A 23,561-nucleotide genomic window follows, 5' to 3' on the forward strand; every position below is an offset into this window, starting at 1 on the left:
TGGAAAACGATGTAGGAGGACGCCTTGAGGCTGTCTAGCCAGAAAAATGGGAAAATTTCAGAAGTAGCTAAAGTGAACAATGACCAATAATACATATTTTTTTCTACTCTTACATACCTGCCAACCATGTAACGTCAACACCGGTTTTCGATCGGTGGGGCCCCACCATTTACCAGAGATGTGTCCCCATGGAACGGGTATTTTAATTTCTTGATAAGCAGTTCTTGATTTACATTTAACTTGATTCTGCAAAATTTGCTTGAAACGCGTAGGCAGAAGGTACTGACTACGCATGGTAAACATTTTAAAATTTGCAATATTATTAATTCTTCCCGAGACTTAAATGTGCTCTTCACTCTTATTTGTTGCACAATATTTTGTAGGTTATGTTTCTGACGCGAAGTACAAAGTTCAAAGATTTAATATGCAAGTCCATATTTTATCTTGATAATTACAATTAAGTATGTTAAAGATGTAGCATCACTGACTACAATGTTCGAGTCCGAGAAGTACTGCTGGCCAATTCTAAATATATTTTTTCCAACGCAAATAAGAATGGATAATTAAAACGCAAATTTTACTTAAGACACCATTTTTTATTCATGAATTTATATTGATACACTGATTTATATACATTGACATATGAAATTATCAGTTGAAACTGATCTTCCTGGACGTTCTCTGGGTACCTATTGAAGAAAAAGTTACGTTTACCATGATACTGCACCTGCAAGGTTACAGTAAAAAATCTAGATGTATCAGAGAGGTCTACTTTTCAAGATGATAATCTTAAAAGTAGATTTAAGTGCTTAATTCTACGTAAAAATTAAATTTTGATGCCAATTCACCTTATACTAAAAACAACTGACTGTGCACATTAGTAAATGAATAAAAATTGTTAGTATAAGCTGTCCTTTTTACATGGATATGGAAAGAATACAGTAACATGCAGTATACCTAACTTATTTATACATACATATAGATTAACTGAAAAAAAAAATGTTACTGTTGAAACATAACAGAGTAGATATAAATAAGAAAAGTCTTGAGTTTGTTTAAAGATTTTTTCCATTCTACGTACCAAATTCCTAATGAACATTTTCTAATCAACTTTTGATACTATTGGGAGCAGATTTTCTTAATGAACAATGTAAATCATCTTGGCGGTACTAATAGCTGATATTGCCATGTTTTCAGTTTCAATGCAAGGATCTGAGAGGTGTTCTTCTACATAAAAAAACAGAAAACAATTTCATTCTTCAAGAGAGTTGTTTTATAAATTTCTCAATTCTCTTGATGGATGTATTTTCAGAATTCATTTCGTGTTTTATTCATAGCTGATTTCATTGAAATAAGCTTCAGAGAAGTGATTTAAGGTAACTTGAGAAAATTCTATTTCTTATATAAACTTCAATTCATCCCAAACCTCTTGTTCTTAACCCTTTTTAAACAAAGAAAACCATATTAGTGTTCAAACCAATCATTTATTAGAGCTTATCTAAATGTCACAGATTGAACTCAAGAAAATTAGGGAGGAAAAAACAAAGAAAAACTATGCTACATATTCAAAACTGTGATCCATATTTTCTTTTTTGTTTTGGTATCAAATTCGAAACGATTTATACAAATGAACGACAACGTTATGAAAAACGTAGACATATTCAACGCGAAAAAAAAAAACAAATAAAAAATGACGGGAGTTTACGCCAAAACAATTTTTAAAATTAGAAAGTATAAAATAAAAACTGTAATTGGCATAAACTCCTCCTCAAACTTTACAACTAAGGTATTATTTCTCCAATAAATGCAGTGCCTCCACGAAGTTTAATAACGACCTGAAATTAACATTAAAATAAACACGAATTAAAAACAAAGCAACACCACATACCAAAATAAATCAACTAAAACGTCAATTAATAAATGCAATTTTAAACCGTCCCACTTCACATAGTCAACACAAAAAAACATACATGTTACGTCAATGCAATTATTGTCTGTGTAATTCCACTTTTAAAAATTGTGCTTTTAAAATTGCATTGACTTACTTAAGTCTTAAAGCTTTTACTTACGAGGAGAATAACTGCGTGATCTGGAACGTTCATAACGGCGTCGTCTGTAATATGGAGAAGGTGAACGTCTATGACTGTATCGTGAACCTCTTCCATAATAATCACTAAAATGAAAAGTCAAAATAAATTACTTCCGTGGAAAATTACAATCAATATTTTCACTTACTCTCTATCTCTGCGTCTATCATATCGGTCATTATATTTGCTGCAAAAGAAAAAAACGATAAAATGTGGTTCAAAGGTTCCTTTTAAAGAAACAATGAATGTATGAAGGAGCCTTTACATGCGCCTTTTCTTCACGACACAAATTCTATTTCCTTCACTTCTTACTCAAATCCAAGGATTTTTTCAGTCTTTGATCTACCAAAACATCAAAAGCATGTTTAAGACTGACGTAACATGCCAATGATTTTTGGATTTCTCTTATAAACTTAATTGTTTCAAGATAAACCTATCTGACGTTTTGTAATCTAGATATTAAAAAGAATCAAGTAATGGACACAGCAGTAAAAATATACTCACTACGTAGGTTTGCCCATATAAATTCCAGGTGTCGGTGTATGCGCTCGTTCTGTAATGGAATAGTCCACCCTAATATTTTTACCGTTTATTTTCATACCGGTGCACTGATCTTTGGCTACTTTGGCATCTTCTGTATTTTCAAAATAGACAAATGAGAAGCCTCGTGAACGTCCAGTCTGACAAAAACAATTCGTTAATATTACTGTGATTATTTACAGTTAAACTTACTACATTAGGTAAATATTAAACAAAAATAAAAATATGTATGTCGTAGTGTAAACGGAGCTGAGCATCGAGTTTCACACATGTCAGCACGGGACACTATCTATAATCTTCCTGTGCGCATCAAGAAATTCTGCATCGAAGATCAAAACCTCTCAAATAACACAGGTACGGGACAAAAACAAATTGTGAGAATGGGGGGGTTACCTTAGCGTCAATGACAACTTGCACCCTTTCGAGAGGCCCATACTTGGAAAAGATGTGGTACAATTCATCTTCTGTTGTGTAGACGCTTAATCCAAAGACTCCGAGGCATCGAGACGGTTTGGGATTGTCCCTGGTTCCCATATGGCGCCTGCGGCTAGACATAGGGCTATGTGAGAGCGACCGCCGGTCGCCGGGGGAACGCGAGTGACTATGTGAATATCTCGAGGACTTGTAACGTCTGTCTGAGCGTGATCGACTGCGCGACCTGAAAGGCCAAATCAAAAAATGATCTATGGTATGGTGGTACTAAATACGTACGACACAATTAATTCTTTGGTGCAAATAAAAAAATTGGTCAAAGAATCGAGGTACGTTTCACGTGAAGCGAATAATAAATAAATCAGTACGTAACAAATAAAATTAAATAGATATGGGAAAGCTTACGGTGATTCAACATATAAATCGTCTTCAACCCAGACAACGCTTTAGTCCGAAATGTGCAACATGTGCCACGTACACACGGCAGGGACACTTTTATATGCTCACCTGTACCTTCGATCTTCCCTGTCTCTGTCGTCGCGGCGTCTCTCCCTATCTCGATCTCCTTCTCTGTACGACATTTTGCGACTGCGACTGGGGCTCCTGCGAATACCATAGACCATCTTTATCAAACGTCATATCATCAACAACCAGATTATTACACATCAGAAGCTTCAACAACAAAAGTAGAAACTATCTGCGCATATACTTACAATTCGAACGATCAGATTCTGAATTGCAGCATTATAGCCCGGCATAGAACAAAATTTCAAAAAGAAAATGTTTTCAACTATTTTACATTCAGTATCAGAAAGCAGTTAGTGCCATGAAACTCTATTGAAGTGTTGCAAACTATTTATAGTTTGAGAACGAGAAATTGGAATTTTAGCTTCTTCCCTTGGGTGCACCGAAACTGCCGTCACTGTCGTACTGACCCTACCATGGGTTCTATAATCCTAAGGTCTTAATCCCTTCAATCAGGTGCGGTAGGTGGGTATTTTAGTTAGTTTTATTTTAACTTTCATGGTAGCAACACCTCAACAAGAAATTAATGTGTATGTTTAGTGAACGAGGCAATCCCTTAGTTGATTTCAACAAATTTTATCGTTATCGTTGGCCGATGATTTTGAAATTTGGTACAGGGGCCTAAACGTTAATTATAAATAATTTTTCTTAATAACTTTTTGTCGTATTTGTTACATAAAACGAACTTTACAGAAAAATAGTTTTTTTTTGAAAATTTCCAAGGCATACTTGATTTTTCAAAACAAAAATTATGTTAGAAATTAGTCTTTAACCAAACGGGGCTGAACCCCAGAAAATGAAAATTTAAATCGAGAATTTTTTATCTTTTACAAAAGTCGTTTCACATATCCGCGCACACGGTAGATTTTATGTGTCGTGGTGACATATTTTACGCGGATGGAACATTTAACTTCTGCACTAAATATTTCCTCCAATTATTTGTATATGTGAACGACAAATGTACATATTTTCCTAAGTTTAATTTTTCAAGTTCAAAAGTTTCAAAATCATTATGACAAAAATACTCACGAAAAGAGAGAGACCATACATTTTTATGCTAGATCGAGGGCAGATCATAATTAAGTATAATAAATATATTTAAGTATATAAATATATTTGCTTGAAGCATAATTTGACTTGCAATTGGGTACGCATACATTTGTGTGGCATGTTTATTTTTTCAATTACTGAAATTAATTGCATAATTAATTGTCTTGTCAAAAAGATTTTTCAATGAACCGCCTTTCTATGGAAGTGCCAATATTTTTTAAACTCAGGGTGCTATGGAATGGCCCACTAAGAAATTTGGCAACACAGCCAGTGTCCTGGGGGTGTATTCTTCAATCTCGAGTGCTAAAAGTCGCATGCGACATTTGTCAATTCTCGTTTCATTCGCGTTTTAAACTGGCCCAATCATGCCAAAAAAAGTCCAATTTACACACGAACTCGTTAAATAAACTACTATTCGCGTGGTATTCAAGAATGGAAAACATTTGTAATGTGCGACAACAACCGTTCGAGATATGTCGTATGCGACATGAACTAATCGAGATTGAAGAATACACCCCCTGGCCTGTTAAAATGGAGACCGCGTTGATTATATAGTGGCGGCCGGGGAAAATGGGAATGACTTAAATTACTTTGGGCTGTAGAGATATTTTCATATTTCGTGGCGGAAACAAAAGACTGAGAAATGTCACAAATTTGTATTGTCAGTGTCAAATTTCTCAAAGACGTTCGTGATTTCGACAAAAATGCAGCAAATTGGCAATAAGAAAGTTATTCATCGTCGAACTAGAGAAATAATTTGTAATGCGTTTGATTATATGAGAATAACTTTTCCTTTTGAAGCACTGACAAAAATTGGTTTCCTTAGAATTTGTTTTTTCAATCTATTTAGCGAAAATGTAAATTTACTTAGACATTCCTTTTTACGGCGTTTATGAGAAATTTCACACTGACAATACATTTTTGTGACATTTCTCAGTCTTTTGTTTCCGCCACCAAATATGAAAATACCTCTATTTAAATAAATCTGTAATGGTTATCATTATAAAGATTTACGACAGGGACCGATTTCTTTGAATACCTGTGTTCTTAGAAGGAACGATTTAAGAAGGGTTTTGTTTGCAGGTGGTGACAGGCAAAAATTTGGCCCTATCGTAAATCTTTATAATGATAACCATTACAGTTTTATTTCAATACAGCCCAGAGTGATTTAAGTCATTCTCATTTTCCCCGGCCGCCACTATACCTGCACATTTTTCTGACGGCAGTTTCGGTATGGGATTAACTATCTCTTTGACCGCGACGGCAATATGGGTGCGCCCCTTCCCTTGCAATGGGTTTAGGGTAGGTTGTAAAGATTATAAAGGTGCGTACAGACATGCAACACAACATCGTCGCGTATCAAGTGTGGACGGCACACCGCAACATCACAGCGTCCCATCAGTTGTCGGTCTTTCAGCGTCACATCAAAGAAATGTTGCGCTCTCACGTTGCACCACATGGGTGCAAGTCTGCACTGGAGGGCGTAACAAAGTCGCGTTTAGACTAGGGTCAGTCAGTTTTGAATAACGTCATGGAGTGGACTGAAGAAATAACTTTATATTTAATAGATATTTATCGAGCTAAAGAAATTTTATGGGACACTAAAAATCCCCTCTGTAACGCTTATCGATTGTTTAGAAATTTTAAAGAGATATTGCAAGCTCATGAAAGAATCACCAGTCGCTATAAATCGAATTGTTACAGCAAGCCTTTCTTGGATAGAAATAGCTCTTTTCCACCTTGTATCTTTTCGTGCTATTTTTGGTCCAAATAAATTAATCAAATACTAAAAATCTGTTGGTGACATTCTGGTGAAATTCTTGTCGAGTCCGCTAATTTCTTGAAATTTTAAATCCAGCAGTAATTGACGACCGCTATACACACTTCTACTAGTATACAACTGTGTCTGCTACCAGCGCCTTTGTTTACGTTTTTTTATTCTTTACTAAAGAGTGCATAACTATATTAGCTGCTGCGGCAATGTCCATCTTTGCGTCGAACGACTACAAGACTGGTGGAACGGCATTATGTTCGCACCCATGATATGTTCAGTTGCGCCTCAACCTCAAGAACACCGTATCTTCGACGCACAACAAAAATTTGTTACGCGACGATGTTGCGTTACGATGTTCTGTTGCATGTCTGTACGCACCTTAACAATGAAGATTTACGACTATGAGCACTTCATTCCAGGAGTCACAAACAATCTGTATTTTGCCGATACTCGGAATTCCTTTTTAATAACTAGCAGGTACACTAGACTAGCACGTCGGCAGGCAAAAACTGACCACTATCGTAAATCTTCATTATTATAATCTTTACAACCTACTCTAATCATATAATCAAGAAATAAGAAAAATTAGATATTTTTTGTAAAAGAATGTTAGTTAAAGCATCTTGGAGACATTCTCATCCAGTTTCGATAGTCTGGAACGTCTTCTGAGGCAAGCTCTTTTAAAAGCTACTTTGTTTCTTTAAATCCATTTTGAATTTAATGGGCGTTGGTAGACTAGCTATGTTCTACTTGTACTAGCATGAAATTTACTAAAAAACTGTGTAGACGCTACGATCTTACGAAAGACTCGTTTCCAGTACTCGGTTTTAGTAACTAATACGAGTTACTGGCATCGTGTATCCGAGCCTTAAAACCGAGTACTGGAAACGAGTGTTTCGTAAGATAGTAGCGTCTACACAGTTTTTAGTAAATTTCATGCTAGTACAAGTAGAACATAGCTAGTCTACCAACACCCATTAATTAATTCAAAATGGATTTAAAGAAACAAAGTAGCTTTTAAAAGAGCTTGGCTCAGAAGACGTTCCAGACTATCGAACCTGGATGAGAATGTCTCCAAGATGCTTAAACATTTTTTTACTAAAAATACCTAATTTTTCTTATTTCTGGATTATATGTTGATCTTAAATTTTTAATTTTATTTTTAGGGCCGATTTATTCACCTTCAAGTAAATTTATTTGAACGGTAATTACCTAGGATCTACCAATAGCAGATTCTAAATCATAGCAACTACTGACCCGATAAATTTACTTGAAGGTGAATAGATCGGGCCTTAATCTCGGTTTTTGTATCCTTGTTCCATTTAGAAGCCATTTTCATTCACAAAACTTCCGCAAAACAATGAGAAGTTTCACTAAAACGGACAGGTACAGTCTATCTGTCTATACGTGTTTAGCATAGTCAATCAAGATCAGGGTGGGGGTAACCACTCCAGTAAACTCTAAAAAATAGAACTGCTTTCTATTTACTCGACTGGAATCGCTACTGGAGCGAGTACTGCACTGGAACACTAAAACACTTATTTACACGAAGCGAGTTCTAAAATCTAGTACATACTAGGTTTTAGTAACTCGTACGAGTTACGGGCATCGTGTAAAGCGGCTTTAAAGCTATCCAGCGTTGGAACCGACGTTTGGCGGGTGTCTATGTCTGCAACCTACATACGAGGGTCATCCAGAAAGTAAGGTTACAACATTTATGTAGGATCGAGAAATGCTTGTATTCAATTGAAATTCCCAGGATATTTCAGATCCCATCCCATCTAAACGATGTCAGCAGCTCCTGTGAAACTGGCGCGGTATGGGGCCTGGCGCTGTCATGCAGGAGGCTGACTCCCCGGGTCAGCATTCCCCTTCTGCGGTTCTGAATGGCTCTTCTGAGTTTTTTTAGGGTATTGCAGTAAGCCTCTGCATTAATGGTAGTCCCTTTAGGCATAAAATCCATCAAAAGGAACCCCTTACGGTCCCAAAAACAGATGCCATGACTTTTCCGGCTGAATGGTTCGTCTTGAACATTCTGGTGGCTGGGGAAAATGAATGACGCCACTAAAGAAATTGTCTTTTGAATTCTGGGGTGTAGTGACACACCGATGTGTCATTCCCCCGTCATGATAGAATCCAGAAAAGCTTCTCCTTCCTGTGCAAAACGGAGGTGGCGGGAGTGCGCGCCGACCTCTCCATCGGAAAAATTTATTCGACTGAACAAAATGCCCGACAAACACGCAGGACCAAACAAACTGGCAGCTAGGATCCCCCCTATATGTCAGGTGCGCCAACTTCGAAATAAAAAATTTCCCCCGGCCTCAGGAGCCCTTGTAACCATACTTTCTGGATGACTCTCGTATACTGCTTTGCAAAAAAATCACAACACTAAAGTGGGTACAGGTTGCAAAGACACACTTGTCATTTGCAACAGCATTTTTTCAATATTTCTGAACCCAATAAAGGCACAAAGGGACCAGAAAATCATAGTTTGGATTCGATATAAGTACAGTTTTAAAGTAATTTCAAATGACTAATGCCATAAAAGTGCTGTTGCAAATGACAAGTGTGTCTTTGCAACCTGTACCCACTTTAAATATTCATTGAACGATTTTAACGAAATTAACACAGTTTGATATACAGAGTGGTCCCGATATAACTTGCCAGAAGAAATCTGGGATGAAATACCTCAGACAGATATTGATTATAATTTTTAGCATGCCAGTAAGTAGCGGTGTAACTCAAGGCTCCAAGGTTAAGTATATTCGGACCCTGAGTGACTGTGAATCTCTTCAAGATAGTTTAAATAATTTCATCCACTATTATGATACTAATCAATTAAAAGTTAATGTCAATAAATGCCACTTTATGAGGTTTAGTCGTAAGGCTAAACATATTGAATTTAATTATTCCATATCATCAAATGTACAACTTGACAAAAAATCTGAAACTCGTGACTTAGGTGTGATCTTATTCCACATATCACCTCTATTTGTAAGAATGCCCTTAGTATATTAGGTTTTTTGAAGAGAAACACTAGCGCATTTAAAAATATATTGATTGCTTAAAGCTTCTTTTTGCCACCTTTATAAGTAGTAAGCTTGAATATTGCTGTTTAATTTGGTCTCCATATTATGATACACATATTGCTGCTCTAGAAAAAATCTAAAGAAAATTTTGTAAGTATTTATACAGGGCAAGTCATATAAGACTTATTTTTGAACTTATTTTGTACGCGACCAAAAATACTAATGACGCAGACCACCTGATACCATTTATAATGTGATTTAATTTAGTAATCAACGTATAGTTGAATTTTTTTAATAAACAATTGTCAAAACGTTGTCTTGTTGGTATGAGCCAAACTGTGATTTTCATGATAATACGATTGGTCACATTGAGTGTCAACATTTTTTTATGTAACTGAGCCTGCGCCCTAACGAGCGAGAGTTTATTTCAAATTCGAAAAGGTTTAACCTGATTTCTCATTAAATTTGTTTTGAAAATGAATTCACAGAAGAAAGCTACGGGAAGTGAAGTGAACATAACCTTAACCATGATTTGGTGTCAAATTGTTATACAGCTGGTCCATATGTCCAAATTTTAGGGTGGTACAGTATGGTTTTTTACTTCATTTTGACACTGACAATTGTTTATTAAAAAAATTTCACTATATATCCCATTCACGATGTTTTGGCATAAGGGGAGGCCATGGAAAAAGTGCATTTAAGTTGGCAGTAAAGGTGTCTGTTGAATTAGGTTATTTTTTTCTAAGTTTGAGGTTATAAACTGCGTCATTGTCTAGTGCATTGTTGTCAGTTTTACTAGTTTGCAATATAAAACACTCACACATTTTTAATCCAATTTAACAAAACAGGAAACTGTCTTGAACAGACTACAGAATAGTAGGGACCGGGACCGAAAGATGAAGTGGCTCCTGTTAATTTATGCACCACTTAGATAACCCACCTATACAGTGTCTTAACCAACCAGTTAGTAACTTCTCAATGAATTTTTCATTTTAACCAAAACATTCCTAGAACTAGATTGTATAAAATCTTGTACCTACTTATTAAGCCTTACTTTATTCCAATCTTTCTGCAAAATATTTACACACCCATCGTCTATGACAAAAAAGAACAAAACTATTCAACTTCCATAATTTCATTAGAAAATTCTAAATCATCATTACCTGCATCAAAATCCCAATCAAATTCCGAGTCAGATTCTCCTAATAAAATTATTAAAGGAAGAACGTTTTCAAATGAAAGATTTCACATTAATTTTGCCCAATCTTCCGAAATAAGTTCTTTACAATATCTACAAAAATGTTGGCAAATTTCAGGAGTACATTTCAAAATAGACTCAAGCCATAAATTCACAACTCTATCGCGAAGTTGTAATAGGTCTTACAAAACCCCTGTGCCATTTCAATTGGGTCGTTGATTCTTCCTTCACTATCCGTGCTACATATTTATCTTGTACTCACCTACGATTTAATTTATACACAAAAAAAAACTTGACTTCATTGTAACTTACTGAAAATATGTTCTGCATCAATACGTTTTAAAGTCGCTTAATTATGATTACGGTAAATTCGGCAACATGTTACTTTCATTTTGATAGGTCCGCATGTCAGGCACTTTAGTGACAGTAGAGATGACAGAAATCAAACATGTATCCAACGTTAAAAAAGGAAATCATAGCCTCCCCTTATGCCAAAACATCGTGAATGGTATATAGGTATAGTCCATTTTTTTATTATAGTCCGATGAGCTTAGTCCGAAACAAGAAATCGACATGACCTGCGTCTGCTTTCGACATTTGACAGCAGTGCATGGTTCTACCAATATTTGAAAATTTATTTAGGCAACATGAGACAGGTATCATAACAAATTTCAATTTTTAAGATTTTGAGTTGTGTTCTTTCGTGCTTTGTTGGTTTTTCTGCAAATTCATTCCTCCGATTTAATTTTGTCTTTCAAAACCGCTCCCTTCAGAACTCTTTTGATAACTATTTACATATTTATCAACTAATAGGTCAGATATATTAAAAATTGTTTGAAAACAGTACTAAACAACCACGTTTAAACTGTCTTTCTTTCTTCCTAGATTTTGTTTCGGCAACGCCATGAATTAGTTTACCCCCATACCTGTTAACTTCCAGTCTTGCAATTCCAATATTATTTTTGCAATTTACAAATTCTGTAAATGAATCTGTCCACATGCTTTTCCTTGGCATCATACGGAAGACATTTCAAGCAAAATTAAACAAAACTATCACAAATAATGTGGTTAAAACGTAACCTAAAAATTTGACGTCGCTAATGTAATAAACGTACAACTCGTGTCTTGCTCGAATCACACATGCTAAAGCGAGATGCATAGTGGGACAGGCTTAATACAATACGTACAAGAATTCAATACTTTGTTTACATTCTGTTGAAAAGAGATAGCAATATGACAGTTGTTCTGCTTTTTAATTGATACATCGGACTATAATTAAAAAATAGACTAAAGTCCATTCAAAAATCAAAAAACCACCACCTGTTGCTTTAGGTTGGTAAAATTTTAAAAACCCTAGGTAGATATTTTTTCATACTATGTTGGTAACTATAAATTATGACATTTATTTGATTCAAAATAAAATTCAGTTGCTTTCGTTCATACATATTGTTTTATTAGCAGCACGTTTAATTTATTTATTGATTCTTAGTGTTTTTACTTAAACGTGACCACAAAAACAAGACATTTTATAAACACTTAACCTCAAAATTACAATTCTCACCAAATTTTACACTAAACAGCGTTGCCGATAGTAATTGTAGAGGAAAATGCGACGTTGGTGGTTTTTTGATTTTTGAATGGACTTTATATATAATGCATTCATTTTTGTAATGACGAACTGGAACTTTTTTTTTGTTAGATTTTTTTACAAAATAAATGAAAATTAGACAGTTGGCAATGATTTAAATTGTCATATTATTGTCACTGCCAAAATGAATGAAATTCCAAAACGAAGTAAAGCATCAATAAGCAAGCAGACAAACCAGCACATTTTAAAGGCTTTCAACAAAATAAAAGAAATTACTCATGGAGATAATGGAAACGCAAGTACGAAAAGGACAAAATTGTAGCGACGGCGGATGTTTTTTCGGTAAATTCTAATCTAAAATAAAACTCTTCCTAAGTGCTGTACAGGCTTCAGTCCTAGAAGTATGTACAAAATTTTAGATGAAGGACAAGGACAAGGTTTATGGGAATTAGGTATTGTTAATTTGGTTGAAGATTCCGATTCGGACGTTACGTAGGTTCAACTGCCTTTTCGTATTTGTTTAGTGTAACTTTGTTTTTTTTTCAAAATACATAATTAAACAAATTTAATTTCACTATGCTTTGATTGGGATCAGTTTTGACAGGACAAATGACGTGACCCATAACCTAACTTTTTAAAAGCCCAAATTCGCGGTAAAAAGATGTGTTCACAAGACAAAAGTTACTAAATTTAGTAACTTTAGTTCGTCATTACAAAAATGAATGGATTATATGTAATTTAGCTAAAAATGTCAAAATGACGCTTTCCTGTTCTGATTAATGAAATCAAAAATTAAGTTCATCAACTGTCATTTTGACATTTTTAGCCAAATTACATCTCTATAATGTATTCCAACTTTAAAAAAACCTGTATATCTGAATAAAAGTTTGGTTAGGAATTTTGAAAATTTTGATGGCAGTGTTGTCATACTTATGTTCCGCTTTTTTGGGAATCGATTGAAACTGTATTACAAGAAATTAATAGAGAATCCAGCATTTTTTATTAAAAATAGCAATTGAAAAAAAAAAAGACAAATCAAAATGTAAACATCTGGTGGAGGCTTTAGTCGTTGAATGAGTTTCAAGAACGCTTGCTTTAGTTTAACAAGCAGAAAACGGATAGGTAAGTTCTCCAAAATGGAATCACTTTTTTTAAAAAACATCTACACTTTAACCTCCTCCATTATTTCATCTTCAGAATTATCTTCATCATTGGATTTCGAATCATCTTCTAATGTTCGGCCAGATCTCTTTTAAAAAATGGTTCCACTTTTCTGATTTTCCTCTTTTTGTAGTTCTAGTAACCTCCAGACCCTTTTTTGTAATTATGCAATATACATATAACAGATTTTCGCACCTATAAATTAATTATACAGTTCAGGATTTCATCGAATACAAATTCATTGTTCTCACATTGAAGATATTCATCAATCTGTTAATAATCGCATCATTACTTAGATCGGGCCTATCTCGTTTAAAATGTGTGTAGCCCTTCAACACACTACGTTTTGTCTCGACAAGCGCAACTTTTGGTATTATGCACTTGTAGTAAACCCTTTAAATTATTACTTTGTGTTGTTTAATTTAAAATAAATTAGAAAAACGTCAAAATGACATTTTTCTTCAAACGTCCGTAAATTATGACATTATCCTGCTGTATTGATAATGCTAAAGTGTCACTTCATTGTCATGGCATCTAACGAGCTGACGAGCGGCGGATAAAGTTATTATCTCCGCTGAGAGCGGCAGATAATAGTAATTAACGTTATAAGTCCGGGAACTCATAGTTTACAGTACGAGTTAGACGTTTAAGGACGAGGCGACGAAGGAGCCGAGTCTTGAAACTCGAAACGAGTACTGTAAAAAGAGTTCAGGGACGAATGTCGTTATGTATTTTATTTCATCCTGCCTCAAATTTCGTTTGAAAGAAACATTGAAATTAATTTCAAAATAATTCAACAAAAGCTCCAAATCTAGTCACATTTTTGGAACATGATTAGCAACGGCTGTTTGGCAATTGTTTATTTTGTTGAAATAATTTGGTGCGTCAAAATGACTTCTAAAGCAAATCCTCCAGAAATTGTAAGAAAATCTGGAGCGCGTTCATAAAATATGGGCGAAGGTAGAGTGTGGGGAATATCACGTGACTGCAGTGTCACTCCGGCATTATGAACGGAATCGGGTAAACGCGTGTTTTTTGTTTTTGTAAATGTCAACATTGTCAACTCACATTTAATTGTCGTCTATTTAACCACCTGCTTAAATGAAGATCAACAAATTAAAAATGCAATTTGACGAAAGAAAAAGAAAATTAATTGTTTCTGGGCCAAAAAACGGTTTTTCCCTGTAAATTTGTTATCCCCGGATTCAATACAGGAAGGGGAAGAAGAGAATATAAGTGTGGTTGCACAAGGAATACCTTTAAGAATTGGATATGTTGAACGGATTGCACCGGGGTTAACCAACAGATAATTTCAAATGCATTGCAGTCAGCCATTCCAGTTTCGAAAATTTTGTCCCCATTATTGAAAACATAATTTAAAAATGTATAAAAACACCTTAGAACATATTTTTTCATGCAGCCGCCGCTTCACTGCCGCCAGATATTTGACAGATGTCAAATCTGACGTATGGGTAATTTCTCCCGCACCGCTAGACATCGGTAACATGGGCACACTCCTTGTGTCACTCTAAACATTTGTGAACGATCTGGGGTAGCGTGATTATTCCCTCAATTTTAATTTGTGAACGGCGTTTGGGTGACCCATGGGTAACCTTTATACCTACCCAGAGTATTTATGAACGCGCTCCTGCAGAAGCCTGTGCTGAATTAATACATAGCAACCTCATAGCAAGTCAGGTAAAAGATATCAAAAACAATTCAGCCATTTTTGTAAATGAAAATCAGAAAATAATGTGAAAAAAATAACGGAAGAGGATATGCTGGCTGGCCTATTTTTAAGATTTGGTTTAAATTGTTGTATTATTTTATTTGTGAATTAACGTTTTTAGTCTGAGAAGGTTAAGTGCATCTACTTTGTGGCCGAGATAGTTAAATTGTTAATTTCGATTTAGATGTAGTTTTGAATAAAACATTTCTTAAACCTGAATAATTGTTATTGCGATTGTTACTTTTGTGTTTCCAATAGCAACACTTAACCGGCGTCCGGCCGTTTTTTGCGTTTTCCCGGATTCAAACTGATGACGTAAAGTATTGAAATTTGACACAGGATGAAATAAAGTTATTATCTCCGCTGAGGGCGTCCGTGAAGTTATTATCTCCGTTGATGAGCGGCAGTAAAGTAAACTAGCTAAATCATTTGAAATTCCTACCTGGTTTCTTAACATGTCTTAAATAATTTGTTATGAAGGTTTGAAGAAAAAATAAGATATGTTATTCGGAGCAAAAATGGTTTTATGTGCTTTGGCTGGTTTGTCTGCCTCACTGCGTTCGGCAGCCAATCTACCAGCCGTAGCACATAAAACTTCATTTTTGTTCCTCATAACATAATATACTATTATTGATAATTTTATTTACTTTTTATCCTTTTTGTTTTAGAATCATCTTGCAACATAGCACTTCAAATTTAGTTATAAAAGATTTACAACCAAAATGAAATGAAATATAACTACTACTTTCCTCAGTACTGCCAATTTAATAAAATTAAAGCATGGCAACCTATCGTTTTTTTAAAGATGCAACAGATTATACGTTGATTATTAAATTAAATCACATTATAAACGGTATCAAGTGATCAGCGTCATTAGTATTTTTGGTTGCATACAAAATAAATTCAGGAATAAACCTTATGTGACTTGCCCTGTATTTTGTCAAGCATGGTCACTACCCTGTACAAGGTTATCCACATACTGAGCTACTCCCAGAATTTGACATGTGATCGTTAAAGGTTTGGCGTGATTACTTAATTGTTTTGATCTTATTTAAAATTATTAACTTTAGGACAACTCAACATACATATACCAGTGTTTAATACCAGGAAAACTTGTACTTTCTATTATGGATACACCCCAGTCATCTTCTCCACTCACCATTGTTTAGCATGTGTAATTGTTATAGTAGATTTCAAGAAATGGTTCCAAGTCTAGATATTTTTAATGATAATCTTCAGAGCAGGCCCTGGACATCTTTATGGGAAAATTTAATTTTTATTTAGTGTATTTTAGTTTAGTGTTATATAGTTTGATTTGTGTGTAGTGTAAATGTTTAGTGTTCGTTTTTAAATTGGTTTTCAACACATACGAGTATCGAGTTTCGAGTATTACATTTACAAACATTATTGTCGGTTGGCTTGAGAAGATTTGAGAAGTTATCCTTCCCTTGACAGCTATCTTAAAAATTATTATATCGTAAACGGTAGGTGGTTACTGCATTTAGTCTAGTTTTAGATAGGTATATTACTTGTTATGTATGTAGATAGGTATGATGCACCTTTTTGGTTCATTATGAATGGTCGGCGGTAGGTATTTATGTAATTTATATTGTTAGTTGTTACTTTTATGTATGAAAATATTAATACAAACGAATTATTTCACATTTCTGGCTCTTTATTTTTTAATTGAAAAATAAAAAATAAATCGGAATAACAGTATTATGCAACCCACCATGCATTTAGTATGGAGATACATTCTCAGATGGCGCTCACCGACGTCTACGATTTTAGCATGGGCTCGTACCTTCTTGTCTTGGTATATTCTTTGCTTCAGAGCTTTAAGTTAATGATTCAGTCGGCCATATCACATACTATTTATTGGACTTAGTGTGTAGTATTTTTGTCAATATGTAGTAGATTCTGTACACCTCTTTATTTTGTTTAGTAAGTACTTATAAGTTAGGTTTAGTTCATTCCATGTATTATTTTGTATCCAAAACTGGGCCTCTCCGGTCTGCTGGATTAAATAAATATTATTATTATTATATTAGTACCGTTGTCAGATGACTTTTCAGGTATGAGGCCGAGATTTGAAGCACGAGGCGTTAGCCGAGTGATACAAAACAGGCCGAATACCTGAAAAGTGACAGCGCACAAATATTGAACAACTTTTTTCATGTTCGTTTGGGCAGTCTTAAAAACCGTTAATTCATTGTAAATTTTGAGGTTATGTTTGACACATGTCAAGTTGGATATATAACCGGGAAAGTTTATATACTGGGTGGGGCATCGTATGCGCGCACGCGAGAAATCGCGACTTCTAATTAAATAAAATTGTCTAAATTTTTCAGACTTACTTGGCTATTGGTAAGGTACATTTCATAATTTTTTGATAATTTTTCACTTACAAAGCCAAAAAAAATTAAAATGTAAATTTCAACCAAAAAGTCAAATTCTGATTTTTATACTAACCTACCCAGATTCACTTCCTATAATTATTTACGAAATCTACGGAAAAAAATACCAATTAGATTTTGAATTAAACGCAGTTTTACATTTGAACTTTCAAAATCATTTTTATTTATGACCTCCTACTTGTGCTGTCGTAAATTTAGGTGACAATGGAAACTGTCAATTTTATGGCAAAAAGGTTTAAAACGGTCGGCTATACCTTTGTTGGGAAATTATACCATTGTGCCGTAAATCACCCGTCTGGTTTACGTTTAAATAAAAAAGCGAATTATTTAGCTAACCAAGTCAAAATTTGTAATTGTGCCACCAGGGTTTGATGGGCTAGCAGATACAGATTCATTTAGTGTAAAAACTTTTTTGTAATATCTAGTTGTTAAAGGTGGCTTTCCGGACTGTTTGTCACCATGTAAACAACCTCATAACGGCCGGAGTCCGTTATAGGTGTCCGTTATGAGCGGGAGCGGCCGTTATAAATGACTAAATAACTATAGCAACGTAAATCTAAACTTTATTTTTCAACTTTTTTTACAATTGGTACAATAATTAATGTTTAATGTTATGGGACACACCTTGAATTAATCGAAATCCGTATGCCACTAGCAGATGTAGACGAGATCGAAGATGATGCTTCAGAATTTTAATACCAACACAAGCGCGATTTTGCAGGGAATAACGATGACTTCACTTGCTCTGCGGCCATCCGGACATCGGGAATATCTTGATCGCGATTTTTTATTCATTTCAGTCGTTTATTTTCAACGGAAAGTTAAGTGTTGAACAAACCTGACAAACAGCAGCAAATGGAGACAAGATTGAAGATGATGCTTCACTAACACAAGCGCGATTTTGCAGGCAATAACGATGACCTCACTTCCGGACATCGAGAATATCTTGATTGCGATTTTTTATTGATTTCAGTCACTTATTTTCAACGGAAAGTTAAGCGTTGAACAAATCTGACAAACAACATTGAAACAATTTTTTTTCACAAACACCGGTTGACATGACGACGTCCTCCGCACACTTATTAATCATTCGGTTTTTTCGATGGCGTTGAAAAAAAAGTGTTTCAAAAAGATAATTTTGAACGAATCGTAGAGATATTACAAAAACTATTGTACAATACACGTCCGTTAGGGCCTTTACAGCCTAGCCAGTATTATTCGACTCGCTCTGCGAGCTCGTCTCACAAAATTTCTGGCTCGGCAGTAAAGGCTATCCTAACGGACTTCTACTGTAAAATACTATATAGGTAAATTAACAGTTAATTTCAGAAAACTAATAAAACTGTTACGGCCTTATTTATTAACAAAAAAAATTTAAAAAATTCTCAAATATAGCTTATCAATAATTAGTCAGGTATATAAAATTTCGCCAATTTTATTTAATTAGAAGTCGCGATTTCTCGCGTGCGCGTATACGATGCCCCACCCGGTATTTAGGGTTATTCTAAATGATTGTAGTCCAAGTAGGCGTAAAAACTAAATCTAAAATTTATGGTTGCCGCTTCGTATAAAAAACATCAAAGTGATGTGAATAGGTGAGTACACACCGTTCACACACAGGAGTTAAATTGGATGCAAAACCACTCAATATTTTTAGCATTGGTTGGAAAACAACGCAACATTTTTGGATTCAACCGTTAATTAAAAAAAATAAATAAAATTCTCATCACCGCACACTTTTCACCTAAAAAATGACAGCGAAAAAAATTGACAGTTAACATGAAAGCGGCAAAAATTTCATAACATAGGCATGGCCTGCTTCGACTACAATCATTTAGAATATGTATAGTATTTTTACCCCTAATCACTTACAGGTACTTATACCTACAGGTAAGAAAACGGTCATTTTTGCCCGTTAGCTGCCATCAAATATTTGGCTGAGGTTATTTGACACCCCACCATAAATTACCGGATGGCGTGCTTTAAGATCTGTTTCTTTGTTGGTGTGATTTATGATTTTCGTCAATATTTCTATTAGGGGTAAAAATACTATAACCCTGTATATGGTCTGCCCAACAATATTTTGCGTTTATGATTTTGCTTTTTAAAGTACCGGGTGAGATGAGTTTTATCGTCAGCACGATTAACCCTATTAAAAAATTATGTAGTAAAAATTAAGAAACTTTAGGTTTACATTCCCTTAACATAAGACTGCAAATGTGTGTAATCAATTTTCACTTATCACTAAATTCAGAGCCATAAAATTTAAAAAATCGATTTTGAGAAAAAAAAAATTTTTTCGTACAGGCTCATAATTCACAATTAATTCAAAGAATACATTTACGAAATTCGCATCAAAAGAAAATTATTCGCTTTTGAATTATTCCAATTTTAACATTAAGAGCGAAAAATGACCAAGATTTACAACTGCAGTGGCATAAATAAATATCTCATTGTTGGGAACATCTGTTGACCACTTTTCTAGTAATTCTTAAGTACCTAAAGGGTATCATAAATAACCTACGTCAACTTCTTTTGTGGAACTGACCGCCCAATTTAATAATAAATCATAGCTAAATTTTAGGCTTTAATATCAAATTCCATTTATTTCACAAACCTGTGATGTTTTCATGATTTCAATGACACCAAATTTTTCCTGAATGTTTGAAAGGACTCTCAGTGAAAAAATATGTAAATTAATGTAGCAGTTATTGAATTAAAACAAAATCTTCACCTGTTTTACTAAAAATTTTGAAATTTTTACAGACTGTTCTAGAGTGATACACAATCATTCCTGAATTTTTTGAGAATTTTAAATTGATGGATGTTTTCGCACTGACGATAAAACTCATCTCACCCGGTACAGTCGAATGCAAAAAAAAAGTAGACAAGTTTTCGGCTGCTTCGTCCAGTCAATAGTGAGAAGTTGTCGGCATTAGAAAAGCCACATTTATAAAATAAAATAATAAATTTTTGTCTACTTTTTTCGCATTCGACTGTACTTTACAGTGTACAAAGGCAGGAAGGACCAGGGTTGTATTTGGTAAATTTTTCAAAGAAAGACTTATGCCACCCTGCGGTGAACCGTCATAATGATTGGTAAAAATTACCAGGGGATTAGAGTCGTAAACACTAAGGGCCAGTTGTTCAGTGCTTGGTTAACCAAAAAATTTTTTGGTTACCAACCAATTTCTTGGTTACAGATTTTTCAGTCCATTTTCGTCTCTTAACCGCGGTTAAGTTAAACAAAATTTTAACCGACCGAAGAGGGCTCGGTTAACCGGTAGGGTTTGCGCAGTATTGTCAATTGTCATCATCACAATCACATCAGCTGTGGTTGTGGTTTGCACGTTGGATGATTTCTAGCTTATTTAGCTATTTTTGTGTTGCGATTAATTGTGAAAAAATGGAAAAGAGTGGTCGTTCCAAAAACTTTTCTAACAATGAAATAAATTTATTGGTGACTCTTAACAAAAAGTTGTCGATTCAAAAAAAACAGGGACTGTAACCAACAAAGAGAAAACAAAAATGTGGGGAAATATTGCTCTTTCGTTTAATTCACAAACAATAGAAGGCATTAATCGGGATGCAAAAGTGTTAAAAGAAAATTGGACCAATTTGAAACGTGTGACGGTGAAAAACTACGCTTTAGACAAGACCAATTTGTATTATGTTGGATATTTTCACGAATTTCCTCCAGTAACAGAACAACCGTGTTTTTGGAAGACTAAATCTAATGTAAAATTCTTCGTCGTTCCAATATTCTAATCTAAATGATTCCTTCTAATTTGCAGTCGAGGATTTTTACAAATCCTTACCAAATTAAACACAAGACACTCTGCACCAAATTAACACAACTGTCAGCTGAGCTATTTACACCTCTAATTTCGAATTTTTAACCTGAAAATCTAATACGCACGTGATGCGCACAAGCAATGTTACCAATGTCACGAAAATAATGGTTACTTAACCTTACTGGGGGAAATTCGTGAAAATATCCAACATAATACGAATTCGTCTTGTCTGAAGAATAGTTTTTCACCGTCACACACACGTTTCAAATTGGTCCACTTTTCTTTTAACACTTTTGCATCCCGATTAATTAATTAAACAATAGAGCAATTTTTTCCCACATTTTTGTTTTTTCTTTGTTGATTAGTCTGTTTTTTTTTTTGACTCGACAACTTTTTTGTTGAGGTCCACCAACATCATCAATAAATTTATTTCATTGGTAGAAAAGTTTTTGGAATGACCACTATTTGCAAGAAACCACGTGCACGTGCAAACCACAGCCACAGCTGATGTGATGATGACAATTAACAATACTGCGCAAACGCCACCGGTTAACCGAGCCCTCTTCGGTCGGTTAAAATTTTGTTTAACTTAATCACGGTTAACGGACGAACATTGACTGAAAAACCTGTAACCAAGAAATTGGTTGGTAACCAAAAATTTTTTTTGGTTTACTGAACAACTGGCCCTTACTTAACCGGAAAGTTAACCAACTACTGAACAATTGGCTGTAAATATCGTTGGGCAGATTACACCACTTTTCCGGTTATGTATCTCAGGAAACGAACATGAAAGTAACTATTAAAGATCTATTTATTTAGGCCCGTTACCTGCGCTCTTATTAAACTAGGCAGCCTTTCAATGATAGGACCTGCAGTTTAACTTTAGAGTTCTTGGAAGATCATAAAACACTGAACAATCTCTTACAAAATTAACAAACTACCTGTTTCAAGAAGAGAGGTCAGCTCTTCAGCGAATTCGATGTCTTTGGCAAAAGGCAATAAAGGGCTCCAACGATGCAGATCAAATAATCTTAATCTAGTAAATCTTGCATTAAATTGCAATGTTTTGTTCAACAAACCTCAGCAATTTACAGAATCATTGTGACACTAAAAAATTCAATATTTAGTCTTCCTCAAATTATGTGCTATTAAGGCGTTTTTTTTTTGTTTATCAGATTAACGCATTTACCATATTTTTTCTTAATCTGATCGTTTTGTGGTTTGCAATTCAAAACAAAGAATACTATATTTAACTAGTTAGCAAGTTTTAGGTTTTTTTTGGATAACTTGAATGTAATTTTGAAACATCGTATTGAAAACATCCCATCTGGTTAAAAATACAAGTACATCAAGACCTACAATCTTGGATTTTGGCCACAGAAAGGCTTAGAATATCAAGGTTTTTTCTTATTGCAGAGTGTGTCACAAATACTTAAGCCTTGAAGGGGCACATTTCTGCTTCCGATTTTAAAACTTAAATATGCTTCAATACTTTAAACTGAATTCTCCAATTTCTTTTACAAAGTAAATAAAGAGCAATTTATTTGAACAGATCTTGTGGTGGGCTTAAAATCCAATGTTGATGGCTTCAATATTTGGATAAACACATATGTAATCCAGTGAACCAAACAGTGAAATAATAAAAATAAATCTCACCTTGAATAACTCTTGGCCTTGTGATTTCTTGGAGACTCTTCCCGCCTTGCGTGTGGCGAATGGTCCCGGTCGTTCATTGGTTTATGGCCAATGGGTGAGCGGCTCCCCTAGTAACGCAACGTTCCATCAATAAATAGAAAATTATTTTCCAACAATCTCTCAACTAATTCGATAAATTATATCAAAAACGTCCACTTGATGAATGTTATTACAAATTCAATAGCTTATATGGTTCATAGTATTGTAATACATGCAATCAGAGACGACGGGGTAATGAAGCCGGCTACCGACGCGATCACACGTTAAGGAAAACCATTTATTTATTCAACAAAATCTTTACAACGACATAAACACTCACCTCTCTATCACTCATGACAAGAAAAACTAAATAATAAAAAACTTAGAGACAAGTAAAGCGTTTTGCAACTTGTTTTTCCTGTTAGTTTTGTAGCACCAACAACGTAACTACCTAGCCAAACAAAACTGACGGAATGATGGCGGCGAAATGGCGCTATTGTAGCTGTAAGGAAGTCTCACCATTGCTCACACGTGATTGGGCTAAACGTCACCCCCACCCCTGT

General features: G+C 34.7%; 1 protein-coding gene and 1 long non-coding RNA gene across 14 annotated transcripts in view; one reads left to right on the forward strand and one right to left on the reverse strand.

Annotated features, from left to right (window-relative positions):
* Nucleotides 1-23,561, forward strand: part of LOC138126329 (uncharacterized) — a 72,569-nt gene that overhangs the window by 39,661 nt on the left and 9,347 nt on the right. The gene's annotated exons all lie outside the window — the stretch shown is intronic.
* On the reverse strand, nt 576-23,499 carry LOC138127159 (transformer-2 protein homolog beta-like). Of its 13 annotated transcripts, none has more exons than XM_069043028.1 (8): nt 23,339-23,499; nt 22,981-23,087; nt 3,573-3,662; nt 3,021-3,168; nt 2,592-2,767; nt 2,236-2,274; nt 2,070-2,173; nt 576-1,441 (listed from the first exon to the last, which is right to left on the reverse strand). In XM_069043028.1, the coding sequence occupies exons 1-8, from the start codon at nt 23,351-23,353 to the stop codon at nt 1,416-1,418; spliced, it is 705 nt and encodes a 234-aa protein (XP_068899129.1). In that variant the 5' UTR covers nt 23,354-23,499; the 3' UTR covers nt 576-1,415. The 13 variants fall into 13 exon arrangements, 12 of the variants coding, with proteins under 12 accessions (XP_068899129.1, XP_068899127.1, XP_068899123.1 ...); XM_069043026.1 differs by having other exon boundaries at nt 3,021-3,174; XM_069043022.1 differs by having other exon boundaries at nt 3,021-3,285.

This window comes from Tenebrio molitor, chromosome 3, assembly GCF_963966145.1.
Source record: "Tenebrio molitor chromosome 3, icTenMoli1.1, whole genome shotgun sequence".
Classification (NCBI taxonomy): domain Eukaryota; kingdom Metazoa; phylum Arthropoda; class Insecta; order Coleoptera; family Tenebrionidae; genus Tenebrio; species Tenebrio molitor.